This window comes from Neodiprion fabricii, chromosome 1, assembly GCF_021155785.1.
Source record: "Neodiprion fabricii isolate iyNeoFabr1 chromosome 1, iyNeoFabr1.1, whole genome shotgun sequence".
Classification (NCBI taxonomy): domain Eukaryota; kingdom Metazoa; phylum Arthropoda; class Insecta; order Hymenoptera; family Diprionidae; genus Neodiprion; species Neodiprion fabricii.
In genome coordinates, this window is record NC_060239.1 from 29953422 (window position 1) to 29968148 (window position 14727).

At 41.9% G+C, this 14727-nt stretch overlaps 1 protein-coding gene and 1 long non-coding RNA gene across 3 annotated transcripts in view; one reads left to right on the forward strand and one right to left on the reverse strand.

Moving 5' to 3' along the window:
• The first annotated feature begins 5147 nt into the window (after nt 1–5147).
• On the forward strand, nt 5148–9316 carry LOC124181669. Its single transcript, XR_006870535.1, has 3 exons — nt 5148–5237; nt 8939–9028; nt 9092–9316. It is a non-coding gene; the product is annotated as an uncharacterized LOC124181669 (long non-coding RNA).
• LOC124181618 overlaps nt 8376–14727 on the reverse strand; it is a 92994-nt gene continuing 86642 nt past the window's right edge. For both annotated transcript variants that reach the window (XR_006870515.1, XM_046568342.1), the window contains exons 4-5: nt 10445–10556; nt 8376–8745 (exon numbers count right to left, since the gene is read on the reverse strand). Coding sequence is in view for 1 of the 2 variants with exons in the window: in XM_046568342.1 (XP_046424298.1) it covers nt 10487–10556 (70 nt within the window). In the remaining variant the exon portion in view is untranslated. The remainder of the gene's footprint in view (nt 8746–10444; nt 10557–14727) is intronic.

Sequence of the window (14727 nt, forward strand, 5' to 3'; positions counted from 1 at the left end):
GCCATTTGCGATCTTGGCTCACCTGCACCTCGAGCGTATAATATTTGAAATTTGTTGAAATTTATCATCTACATGGTCTCACTGCCGGAGACTCTTCCAGCGATTCACTCGCGCCGCTGATTCACCAACACTGTACGTGTATCGTAACATACAACCGCAAATCTTAAACCATATATACGTTTGTAATCGGAATTGCTGTTTAAATACGGAGTATTATGTGCACGGTTATCTCATATCGCGTTATATTACAGCGTCTTATATGTGCTCTTTCAATTAACAAAGTTTATCACTCGTTGCTCTTTCAAGTGTAAATATTTTTCGAGAAACTGTACGATTCTCCGATTATTTTTGACGGATCAACTTGTCACTACAGCGGCATTACATAAAATAACACATACATACATACATGCATATCTCAGAACGTTCTCGAACTTGCCCTATGCGTACTGTAATCTATGTATAACACGGCTCTATAATAGCTTCGCGGGGCGCTGTTCAGAGGTCTGTATGCATGTGCAACGTACACACAACCACCATGTGTACACCGGGCACATGGCCATTGTATTTGTACGCATATGCACACCGATAAAGGGCGAGCGTGTGCTGCACAGCACAATAGAGACTGTCGAGTTATAAAATCACCATCGAAGCTGCGTTCTCGTTATCATAGACAATGCGAAGGTAGACGCTGACCTATTGTTCTCAGTGAACCGAAAACCGGAAATCTATAATTCGATGTTTAAAAATGTACAAATTTAATCCGCGATACATAGTCAATTATATGTATACACTACACGCGCAGGTTTCGTATGAGTCAGCCGCATGCGAAATTGATCGATTCGATTTGGTTAATTTTGGCAGGAGAACCAGTTTTCCAAGCTTATGCGTACTTTCTTGTTTCATTCAACGATGGGTAGATCGTGATGTTCGCGGGGCATTTTATTTCAACGCAAATCAGTAATTTTCTATTCGACATATGTACTCTGTACAGATACGGACAACCTGCGTTCTTGAAATGCATCCTTATCGGAAACGGTGGAACAATATAACTTTATACGCGGATATGCGTCTTCCCAGTTTCCCTCCCATATTTTTTATGCTGCTGTCTTAGGTTCAGCTGCGTTGAAACGTACAATACCTGTAAGTGCGTGGCATTCGCGATGCGATTTCGCAAAACACAAACCCAGTGCTTACGGCCATACATGCCTGCGAATTATAGCGTAGAGTCGACATCGCGAATATTAGCGTGGTTGAAATTTGCATAGGATTGCGCACGATAATATCGGGTGGATATGAAGCGTCGCGGAAGGTGGCCTTTCGCCTGGAGAAAATGGGAAATTTTTTTTCACCACTACGAGAAGCCGCTCATTCTATAAATCGTGCACTAGGCATAATGACCCTGACTGCCGTACGTACGAGTATGTATACGTACATGCAAATTTTGCGAACATGACGGCATCTTCGCATACACGAAGTATCGATGTATAAAGGCACGTGCAGCACTTTGAATCGGTGAGGTAATTGTCGAGATAAAAACTCTGTTTTCAACTTTTAATCGGATATCATTAATTATATCTTAGCTGAGTGATTGATGGAGTGACTGTCACGAAAACAGGTCCGCGGGTCCGCCAAGAATATCTCAAAACTGTGTATGTATAAATGTTCGTGACTATCACGTATTATACGGTCTACTCTGTAGCTCTGACGTTTGAATGACGTCACGAGTACAGCATTTCGGATTTTTTATTTCTATACACATACAACTTATCTTTCGATGATGTCTTTCTTTTTCATTTTCTACAGCTCTTACACGAGTGGTTTTGTGCATGAATATACGGTATACAACGTAATGTATATCATATGCGTACATATTGCGAAGCCCCTGCACGAAGATCAAAATCGTTATCACTGAATCGCGCCAGGTGCGGTAAGCGCAACAGTTGCAACTATTTTTCGGCCTTTGTGGGTCATGTTTTCATTTTTTCACTGATTTATACGCTCTGTACTCGCAATCAAGGCGACGAAATCTATGGCGTTTCCGGGTGAATTCGTACAGTTCGTTGCTACCGCTAGAGAGACGGGAAAATATGTCTTATGAAATAACAGATTTCTGCTTATGGATCGTGGAAAATATTTGCCTTTTCCGCTTCAACTGATTCATGCAATTAATGTTTAATTTGCAGAACTCTGTGGCATCTTTTATATTTGTTGCGATAGTTTGCGATAAGATTGGTAAACGTAACACACGCGTGTCGTGAGATTAAAAAATAGGAACTATATTCTAGGGAACACCTAATTGTCATGATAGGCAACAACAACACTGGAGGAACGACGTGGAAGCTGGCAATACCAAATCATAAATTAATCACGTAAATAGGTAAGGCAGGAACCGATGGTTCCCTGTAATCGGAACTTTCATTCGTGAATACCTGTCGCTACTTAACTGAGTAATTTGCAATCAGAAAACTACTCCGCCGGTATAAGTTATATTAACTTTTACTTGCAGCCATCTCCCGGCGTCCGTGGGAAATTTCGATTTCACCCTGTACTTAACGAGAAATAATGTGGAAATCATTTTTTTTTTCTCAGATCGTTTTGTTCCTTATTCGGTTAAATATTCGTGATTTTTTTTAACGTTCAAAATGACAACACGCTAGAATAAATGTTTGAAAGAATGTAAGCTTGACGAAAAGTAAAGGAGCTTGATTTACACTGATTCTGCATTTTCATCTTCCGTTTTACGAAATGCTGGACCGTTCATTGTGTAGAGGCATAATGATATAAAAATTTGGTTTTTATGAAAAGTCACGGATGAAGGTGTCGTAGGTGAAATAAATCAAATCTCGAATCTTAACCGGAATATTAAAATCTTTAACTTGACTTAGGACCGTGTTCCGTGAATTTACTTGTTCCAGACCCTCGCAGCGCTGATTCAATATTACCATGTTATCATAGGATGTAGACTGCACAGAGTGTGTTGACACGCCTATAAAATACTATACGCGATCTTTACCGTTGCTCAACACTATCGACAGTCTTTGCAATTACGCATTGCACGTACAGTTATTAATTCAAGTCCTTGCATTGAAAAATTACACAGTACTTCAACACCCGCAGGGATATAATAATGTAAAATGAATGTCACGATTTATTTAGGTTGTTCTTCCTGTAGCCGTACCCTTAATTAATGTTAAAGAAAACTTGAAAGCGGTAAGGCCACGCACTCACGATTCGAAGAAACGGGGTCTTTGTGTCGCTCAAGATTACGGTCATGATTTTGGGCAGGTAAATGATGATTACGCGTTAACAGAAGGAACAATGAATGATATCTACGATCTATATATGCACAATTATACGAAAGAGTAAGGAGTGTAAAGGACTGGGAGTTTCTCATCTGACTTACAAAATGTTTTTTTTTTTTTTATATTCAAAGCGTGGGGCAACCGCAGAAGTTTAGATGTTTATCGTTTGAAAATGAAACATCGTTTCAATAAACAGTTCTGATCCAACTTCGTTTGTACGAATAAATCTTGATAGGATAATTATTATTGATCACCGCCATCAAGTCATACACGAGGCTTTTTGTAAGGTCGAATTTTTTCCATTAATTATAACGCGAAAAAAAATCACTTCGAGTATAATTATTAACAAAGTAACGAAGTTGCACTCTTTGTACACCCTGGCACGGCTGATTCCGATATGATATTCAGTATCCGTCAAATGTTGAATCGTGACTCTTTAAATGTACGGTTAATCCCAATCATTATCCAGCTACGGTTTGCGGTAGCCTTCTCTTTGTGTCTATAATATAAAACTAAATAATTTGTTACGCACTTTGAAAAAATTATTAACCCTGATATATTGTTCCCCAAAGTCTGATCAGGGTCTGATCAAGGAACCTGTGTTTACTGCCAAATTCAAACGCCCAAACCTGGGCCTACAAATAAATTTCTACACAGGATGCACCAAAAATTGGTATTCCTTGCAGAACAATGCGATAGATATATTCGAAGTGTAAAGTATGATGGATCATGCGATCATAGGGTGGAAAATTTATAAGCGTGCGATAAACAAAACGATAATAAATTTCGTTCAACTTGCTGAAGATCGTACAGACACCGACGGTTGTTGGTACCGCAACAACAGCCGTACAAATAAACTTGCGACAAGCAAGTACTCGGTACAAAGGTATAACTATTCTTGGACCCTAGATATTTCGATTTATTTGCACACGTAGGTACATTGCGATATACGTGCATTAGACGTACGTGCTGTGTAAACGCGTGGGTAAAGATCGCTACAACAGCCGTTTCTAATCGACCGTAAATTTGTTCGAAACCCTCGCGCGATATCTTGGTAAAGAATAACACGCGGCATTCGGTAAACTTCAACGCAGCGTATTGCTTATATTTTTGTTGTTTTATCTTCCATTTTATATTTTTTAATTTTTTACCTCTGATTTAGTTATATTTAATTTTATTGTTAACATTCAACACAGGAACAAGTTTATTACAGGTACACAATAATACGTGTACGTACACATGGCGAGCTAATGTTTTCTCAACAATCTTGCAGGGTACGATAGTTATCGACAAACACGATAATAAATGTGTAAAGATGATAACGCGGCCTTTTGACTATAATATACATATACACATATACACATACACACCTATTGTAGTCAGCGTACTTCTCCGCCTTGCGAAACTGCAATAAATATTACACACGTATAAATATACATATACATATAGCCACGAAAGTAAGACGTTTGCATGTACACGTCGCTGTCTCGAGCTACGTGTAGGTAAATTACAATGGTTGAATAGTAGAAAATACTAAAAGATTGTCGCTTCGAGGATTCTCTCAAAAACCCAATAAACCTCCTCTGAGCGCTTCTTCCGCACCCCTGGTGCCGTTGATTCTTCGTCATTAAAGACGCAGGTACGCGTCTAGGAAGGACCGAGGAGGTCTGGAGGAGGCCCAGGATAACAGCCCCTGGTCTCACTCACTTAGTTATAAGCGCGTGTAATGGAAAGACAAGCAGCCGAAGCAACCGACAGACGACCCGAGCACGCCTGCTGCACGAAGCCTTGTCCCTGGGATACTTACATTAGACGTTACTTACGGTATTGGTACTTACGGCTCGGCGTAGCGCAGAGTCGCGCACTTAGCATTCGCTTGTGTTACACCGGTGGAGCATGGAGCAGTGCGGACAGAGGATCACCGCGATATTATACGTAGGTATACCTAGAAGGGTAAGCACGGAGATGTGGGTCAGGGACAGGCAGTCAACGCTCGCTACCAGATGCTGCAGCGTGCTTGCGCTCTGCCTCTCCTACCTTACATTATACAGGCGTAGTAGGTATCGTATAATAGGTGCTGCGAAAGACCGCGGCTTCCTACCTGTTATAACAGCGTGAAAATTATCACTCTTTATCCAGAAGCAAAAATTAACGACGAGTGAATACGGTCGTACAGTCCTACGGGTGTTGAATTTCAACAAAATCACACCTACTATTATTTACCGCTGTTCCAGATGCAGTGTTAATACTTGTATAATTTATAACGAACAATCTTGCGTTGCGTATTGTAAATCAATGGCGAATTAGAAGAAAGCGACACGGTGATAAAGGGTTCGAGGAGAAGACGGTTCTGGTATGGTTTCACGGATGCTTGTACAAGTATCGGATGATTCAATGTGAAAACGCGTTAAGAAATGGCCAAAAATTCGGGACAAATATGCGCAGATGACGATATGGAATCTGGAAAATTAATCAATACAACGAGCATTCGGTGTACTACCAAACATATTCGTGTATTATTCGGTGTCGCGCGATGCTTCTAGAATCGCAAAGCGGTGAGTTATAATTATTCGTTCATGTACATTTGAAAGTGACTACTGTTTTACTGTACATAAGAGCACGTATAGGTTGGAGGAGGGGGAGGTGCAGGTATAATACGAGATCGCGAGCGCGCGCTGCTTTTTTTTTATGTACAGAGCCGCGGGATGTGTAGAATATATCATGTATAAGCCACGTATGTATACACGCACGTATGACTAGGCACGTAGGCATAGACGCACACACAAACACTCGCCGCAAGCGACAGGCATGCACAGGTAAGTGTATTTGCGTTACGCAAACAACCGAATGAGTCAGCGACTCCGTTGCTGATTTGCGAGACGCTGCGTCGACTCTCCCGCGGTTGTTAAAACTGAACCCTAATCGGCTTGTGGGTTAAAATTCGAAAGCATAAAGAGGTAGATAGGTAAAGGTACCTGTCGGGAAAGACTCGGAGAGCGCAAAAGACATCATATGTAGCATAATACGTATAGCAAGAAAGGGCAGTGTTCTGGTTCCGTTAGCCTACCAGCCGACTCGACTTCGTTACAGGCTTAAGAGTTAGCCAGTCTGTACCGATGGAGTAAAATGACACTGTTTTTGACTGTTATATTCACTCTTAATAATCACTCACCGCTCATTTCGAGAGCTATAGTTTCCGGATGAGTTCATTTGTAGCGGCCTGCGCGGGGCCCGAGAATGAAAAAAAAAATCTGGACCCCGGTACGACGAGGCATGCATGGAGGAAGAGAGCGAGAAATGGAGTATGTAAAAAAAGAAAGATGAAAGAAATCTAAAAAAAAAGTCTGCACGAAACGCGCGTTATGCGTATAATTATTATCATAGCAGGTAAATACGTGATGTGTAATGTGTGCCTGCCCACCACGCCATGCACGAGTCATTCGTGACTCGCCTTCGACTCCGAAGTTTCTGTCGAGCTAGTGTGCGAAGACATGCATTGTGTAGGCCCTCCGAGTTTCAGCGGTGCCTGAAAATACGTACAGTATAGGCATGTGCCTGCCTCATACTCTGCTCACAGACACGCACGCACACTGCGTTGTCTAAAGTGGCGAGAGTACGAGGTGGTGGTGGTGGTGGAGGAGGAGGAGGAGGAGGAGGAGGAGGAGGAGGAGGAGGAGGAGGAGGAGGAGGAAGAAGAGGAAGAGGAGGAAGAGGAGGGACCGGCGACGTGGCCAGAGAAGGGACATGGCGTGACGCTGCTCAAACCACGATAAGAAACAATAGAAACTTATTAACTACTTATCTCCAGCAGAGTATAAAATAATGGGAAAAAAGAATATTAAGTAAAAACCATGTTGGAGAAAAAAATGAAATCGACGCGTTAAAGCCAGAAGGTCGTATTAGTAGGTAGGTAGATACATATCACGCGGGGTATATACGTTGTACATACATCACATACCCGTACCACGTGATTACCGGCGATTACGTTTTTGCAACAACATTGAACGGTTTTATTTTTGAAGAGGAAAAAACTCTTCGGTGGTTTTTCACCGATTCCTTTTTCATCTTTCATTAAGTACCTGGCGTTACACCAAATTATAACGTCGACGGAGGTTGTACCTGCAACTCGATTAGGAAGGCCATTATTCGATATACTTAACTGCAAGTGCGGTTGTAAATTCAGCTGTCCTACGTGCAAAAATTATGTATATTTATACAGAGTTTAAACGTACCATTACATAAGAGGCGAAAAAACGTCCCGTGAACAAATTTGCTCTAATCAACTCGCGATAAAATAGCTGAATATGACTTGTAGCTTGGTGTTTTTCTTTCCTGTGTGTCACACAGAACGAATAAATTAATCGACTGAAATAGACCTTGATATCGTTACGGTTTTTACGTATAAGCTATCTTGCAGTGTTCTACATACGAAATCGAACTCGGTGTCTGGTTACGATGTTACGTTGAGAAGATTCTCGATTGGTAGAACGGTTCTTTTCATAAACATTAGCAAATTATACCCTGGACGGCGGCGATCGATGCCCGTCGAAGAGGATACGGAATGACATGCAAATTATGGAAAGCACTGAGTCAATCCTTGATTGAATCGCGATAGCGGACGACTGTTCTAGCTCACGATTTGAGCGAATACTCGGTATTTCTCAATCGCCGAGAGATCGATCCTCGTCGAGACGTAAGAAACGAAATTTCGAGGCTCCGTGACAACCGCACAGTTTCAACCGATGTCAATATATCGTTAATTTTGCAGTCGTCCATCACGCCGTGTATACGTTATGTTGTACGTGTACCCGTAAAACTCTCCGATGCTTGACGACAAGAAATCGATACAGAACCAAATACGGAGATGCAAATATTCCCAAGTCAATTATTGTACCGGGATTCCCCGCGGGTAAAAGGACCACCCCGCTGGAGTAAATCACTCTGAATATATAAATCCGCAATATAGCTAATATTGCAAACCCGAATCCCTACGTTTACGAGGGACCGTCGAATCCCGCTAATCCTTAAACCCTCGCATCTGAAAGAAATCACGTAAAATAATTCGGGACGTCATTTTAATATTGGGGATGGTTTATTCGTTTGTACATAAAAATTTGGAAACTCCCAAATACTAAGTTTTGCTCTCAGGCATAATACTTATATTGAATCAGAAAAAAACAAACTTGTTCGACGATTAACTTTGTCGCCTTGTTGTTTTTCCATGCTGGGAATACTTCAAGGCGATGTCAGACGTTTCTCGTTCACTGTAAATTCCACATGCCAAGATCGTAAACAAGGTCTGTACAGAGATAAATTTAATCGATCACGCCGCCTTCGCTAGAAAAATATCTCTTCTATGCAGGTGTAAACCGGTATTTTAACAATAAACCACGTCTCCGTCATCGTACAGCATAATGCCCGATATTCGAGAGTTATTTTTTCCCTGAAATCATTAAAAGAGACCATTACAAACTGTAGCGGAAATATAAATAGACCTTATCGCCCGATCCCCCTCGTGCTTTGTAGGTACACACACACACACACTGAATCTACACTCATCTAATCTCGAGATCGGTCTACCTTGATTATCAATTTTCTCCAATTTATTATCACGAAATTTTTATCTGTTTACACAGAACAGATACACATAAACTTGCAACATCGAGGTAGACAGCAGGGCGGATGGACAGACGGTCTCAGACAGTCCGGCAGACAGAGAGAAGCAGGTAGGTACACGGTAAAGCGGGCAATTGAATGCAGAAGCATATGCGATTTCATCACGCTTCCAGGTTGAAATTCAACCGTGGACAAGCAAGGTGTCCGCAGCTGGGGTTGAAAAGCTGTCGAAACTGGAATGGAGCGTCGAAAAGGATAGAAAAAAAAAAAAATTCGACAAAGGTGACCGTCCCAAAGACGTGTTAGGTACAAGTTTTGTCAAAATTATTCAGGTAGAGTAGTGCGATGTAGAAGCGTTATATACAGGGTGTTCATTTTGAGGTTTACTTTTCAAGACGTCACAACACCGGTCCCGGTATAAAAGTTTTCAAATTACCGAAATAAGTGTTCTTTTTCATCAAGGGTGTTTGCTGAAATTGCTCGTTTCATGTACGGTGGCATGCATGTTCCATTCAAATTTTAGTTCCTTCGGCGATAGAGGAGCGAATGTAATCATTCGGAGAAGAATGTGTCCGAAAAACTTCCTTTTCCGTACTTCAGATACCTTCGTAATTTTTAAACTTGTAGAAAGAATTTTTGATCAGACCTCGATGTCTGGTACGAAAATGAAAATAAAAACAAACTAATAATTTCACCGAATCATCTCCTGTAATGGAACACCCTGTAGGTACGAGCTGCGTAGGTATATAACGCGTTAAATATTCAGGTCTAAAGCTATGCAGATGTCATAGTTATTGTAAAGCGCGACCGGTATATATCGGATGGAATGTAGTAGGATAGGTACTGCAGTGCAGGCTGTAGACCGAAGCTCGGCTGTAACAGGGTTCGCATAAATTATTCATTCAAATTCACTTTTAATTTCGCGTTTCCGCCAGTCGAGGTTGCGTTACGTGCTGCGGTACAGATTGCCAGCTCTGGCTCTCTGATAGCTGAGACATTTTCGGAAAACGGTGAAACTTAGAAACACGCTCGAATTCTCGCAGCATCGGTTATAAAAGTTGTGTGAAACTATTTCCTTTAATACTTCCATAATCAGGTGCGGTAAAGAAGCTTTGGTAAATAAGAATAATCAATTCAATTCTAATAGTTCGGAGAAACAGGAATGGAAATACGTACCTTACAAAAGGTTGATTGATACGTTAGTGAGAAAACACTTGGCACAATGAACAAGAGACAAATGATTCTTGCTTCCAATCGACAGTGCAATAAAGAATGAATAAATTTCAACAACCTTCGATCAGAGTTGATCGAAACGGTTAGAATCTACGATCGTCGATCTTTACGAGTTCCTAAACTATTCCAAGATACGACGAATTACTCTATTCTCACAAGTCGATGCGTTTTTAATCCATTAGCAGAGCCGACGTTATTTACGGTATTGATTATAAAAGTTACGGCAACGAATGCTGAGACTATTATATTTTCTGCGATAAGAAAGACGTGCATTATAAGTACGATTGATTTACCTTAATTTGCAGTAAAAGAGCTGTTTAATGCCGACCACTTTATTATTTACCCTTCTTCTTCCCCTGAGATTTTTCACTCTGCTGGGGGACAATAACGCACTCCGTATTCAGTCTGAAACATAAAATCACAGTGGTGCTATAATAAACTGATTAATTAATTGATCGCGTTCACATCGTACGTTTAAGAGTCAATAACCGTCTCATTTGTATACGATGGTATTGCACGGAATTGACAGTTGCCCGTAATACTAGCAGGGCCACTTACGCTATAAAAATATCGATACGTCTCCGATTGAATAATACGGTTCGATTTACAGCATCCCGTACTGTGAATCTAGTCCACCGTAAATCGAGTAAGTCGTACGGCACCCTAATTAAAAGTGTTTAGTGATGCAAAGAATTGGCTGGCGATCGAGTTTATTAGAAAGTTTGGCTGCTGTCAGCTGTCAATTCATGTCACGTAGCCTTTACAGAAGTTGGCCGAATGGGAAATAAAATTTTGTAGAAAAAGCCGACCACTGTACGAACTTCGATATTGTATTTTGTAGGTATGTAAGTTCGATATTGAATTTGAGAGAAAATGTGTTGAAATATAGATTGTGTACGTATTTTCTTAGAGTTCGTCGAACGCGGTTGTGTGTTTTGCATGAAATTTTTATAGCTGGCCTTCCTACAGCTATGTGATGTTTTTCTTTTTCGTTCCTCCGTTTCTTTCTTCTGAATTTGTTACAACTTGACGTCGACGCGTGGGTGTGAGAACAGTTTGAAATTTTGTACCGGAATATAACTCGATAACTGTGCAGCTAAGCCAATTCTCGGACTCTGAGGGAAACTCGCGCTGTACGGGACTCAACCTGTCGTTCAAAGAAATACCGCAGATCTCAGTTAACCCCGAGTAAAACTGGGACATTTTTTACTCCTCGGCGATGTTTGCCGAGCCGCTATCGACTTTATCGCAAGATGCATCTTAATTATTTCACGCGTCATGTATTCTTGGCCGTGAAACCATAACAGAATAAAAGCTTCTCATTTTCTTCGTTGTTATTCAAGAAGCAAGAACTTCTCGTTATACTCATAGGCAGGATAACATACAATTGTTATCGCGTTGCCGGTGTGTTCTTCTTCGGCTAATGGCTACCATTCCCCGGGTTATTTATCGTCGCATATAAAAAACATTCAGATCTTAATATAATATACGTACATACACGTTTCTAATTGCATCCTACTTTCCGGTTTTATTTTAAATTAGCATTGCTGATGATAAGCCTTACATTGATTTCAAGGCCTGTACAAACGGTGTCTTGCAAGCCGTTGCGTTGCACGTATACCGCCTAGAGCTGAATCACCAAAAATACTTGCCAACAATAAGCCAGGAAGTGGGACTTGTGAAACGACGAAATATTTCACAACATGTATTTCAGGGCAACGTATCAGCGCCAACGTCTTTGCATGTGTGTTATGCATGAGATGTGCGTGCGTGTGTGTGTCTTAAGTGCTCGCAAGACGTCAAAGTATAATTTATCGCGACCCTTGAGGCGGTTTCATTTTCAATTTTTCTCCGTCTAATACCCAGCGTTTTCTCGACAAGAAATCGAGACACACGATGAAGTTAATTTACTCCGAATTTGTTGAAGATTTGCACCTCGTCCGGCGTCACATTCGAGCAGACCACTCGAACATTTCTAGCTGCCGCGATCACCTAGGAATAATCATAACACTCCGAGGAGGTATTCGCTCATAGATCGGGTGACAAGCGATTGCAATGATTTCCACGACTTGACGCGATTTCAACTGGTTTCAAGCGATTTTAAAGCGACTGCTTTCCAAAGTGTTGAGCGTTTTCGACAAGTGAATATCCCCTCGATAACACCCACCCGTATAGCGTATAATAAGTACGATACGCATGGAAAGCTGAAGCAGATTGACGTGAGACTATATCGGCGAGTACGCCAATGGCGTCAGAAAACATATCAGATCGTCGAAAGTTGATTCCGCTAGAAGGCTTGATCGCTGGTCATTGACTTGTTGCTAGTTATCACGGAGGGGGTATCCCGTCAGCACATCGTCACTTCGCGTACATGCACAGATATGATGTATGTTACACGAATATGTCGTTATATATACGTGTATCTATATAATATATATGCATACACGTTTAATAGAATAGTCAAAAATTTCTACCTCGAAATCGCGGCCCCATTCTGGGAATATAGAACGCTGTTCCTCATTTCAAATTCAATTCAAATGCAGATTTGAGTTTGTGGAACTTGGATTTCAGGCATAACACGGAGAGCGCTTATCTTATAGGTGCGATGAACTCTCGCCGGATGTGAATTTATATACACTTCGGTCGTCAGAGCGAGGTGGAATCAGAGTCGAGTTGACGGGTTGACTAGATCATCCAAACACGTGTGTGTACTTCGAGTTTCTGTCACAATCACCGTTTTTATCTGTGCCTTAAACCGGAAAAATAAACGTAGATTCACTTCTCCTTCACGTCAAACGATCCTTGACATTTTGTAATTAATTTTGGAACGATTAGCCAATGTGCACGGATATGGCGGGTCAACTTGTTATTTCGATAATTTATTTAAACGACGACATTTGCAGGGTCGATCAAAAAACTGTCCTTCGACGTTGCGGTTACTTCTATTTGGGAATGAGTCGAAATCCGGGCAACGACCGGCGAACGGTGACTCAATAAACAGTCAACGAACGGATATCGGGCGATATCTCAGGCGTAAAAAATTAGCACAGAGTTGAGATTAGCAAATCAAAGAAGGGCTCTGGTTTGTTTTTCCGTTATACCGTCGTTGCGCAACGCGATAGAACAGGAGGGATATTACAGTCTCGTTTATGTAGTATAAACGGAGATTAATCGCCGAGTGGCATCGGAAAAGGCAATGTATTCATTCGCGAAATTTGAATGAGCCTTGAATGGACAATTAATTTCCACTTGTTTACGACATATTTTGCAAATACGGGTATCACCATCGAGATAGCAGAATTCCCAACCATCTCACAGTCACCTGCGTAAGTGATGGAGCGCTATTCACCGTCGCGATACTTGCCATACCTATACAATAGGTACGTTATCTCACAGGCCCATATTTCGCGTGGGTATAACTGCTAAACAGTCAAACGGAGAGGCTGACGGAAAGAGAAAACACACCGAATAATACAAAATAGTTGGCTCTATACGCCGTCTTGATACACGCGTTTCTGCGTAAGGCTCTTTGCCCTACACTCTTTGCCGCAGCTCACTGAAAAGGCCAAACTTCCTACATACGAGGCTACGCTATACAAGGTGTGATAAAAGAGGTGACGATTCTCTCGAAATATAACTACACCGTAAATTCCGTTGACGAAGTGAAAGAAAGATTGTCCAACACAGCCTGGATCAACGTTGGGAATGATTATATCGTATATCCAACTTTTCGTACTTTCCAAACTTCTCGCTCATCATACCGGCAGTAAATTCGACAGTCTCATTTCCTGCGTACTCCGATTCGTGCTTGTTCCAACGAGATAAGTGTAGCTGGTCTCTAGAGCGACAGGTTTCCTTTCGGACACCGTGTATGCAGGCGGCCGAACCAGCTTCTAGACAATCTCTACATCCATGCGTATAAATCGTAGAGCCATACCCATGCAGAACACGCCACTGGGAGGCAGATCTCACACCGACAACAAACACGTCCGGTGGTTGCGAAGAGGCTGTGCATTTATTTAAGGATATACACATAGGTATACCAACAATATATACCTGTGTATACAGTACAGGTGGACCCGGCGTTGTGGGTGCCCTCGACTCTGCTCGACTCCCTTCTACCTGAATCCGTGGATCTACCTTCCTCGCCATCAGTGGCTACACACGTACAAATGGGCACGATGTTTATGAGTTTGATTCGGGCTGGCCGGAGTCCCAGAAACGGGATGGCGAGGGTGCAGCGGCACGAGGTCGATTGGGTGTGTATGTGCGAGATGAAGGAGCGAGTGAGTGAGGTAAGGGACGAAGGGACACGAGGTATGATTTAAGTCGGAGATAGCGGAGGCAGGCGACGAATAGGGAGCGAGGGAAAGAGAGAGAGAGAGAGAGGAAGAGAGGGAGAGATATAGGGATAGATGGATAGAGGGAGGGAGAGAGAGGGAGCATGACGACGTTCATTTATTGGATTTACAGAAGAAAAAGAAACGGTCCAGGAGTAGGACGGCATATGCATTAAGCACGGGAGACGGAGAGTAAACCGGTTCAAGGAGTTCAACGCGACTCGAGTTTCGTTCGA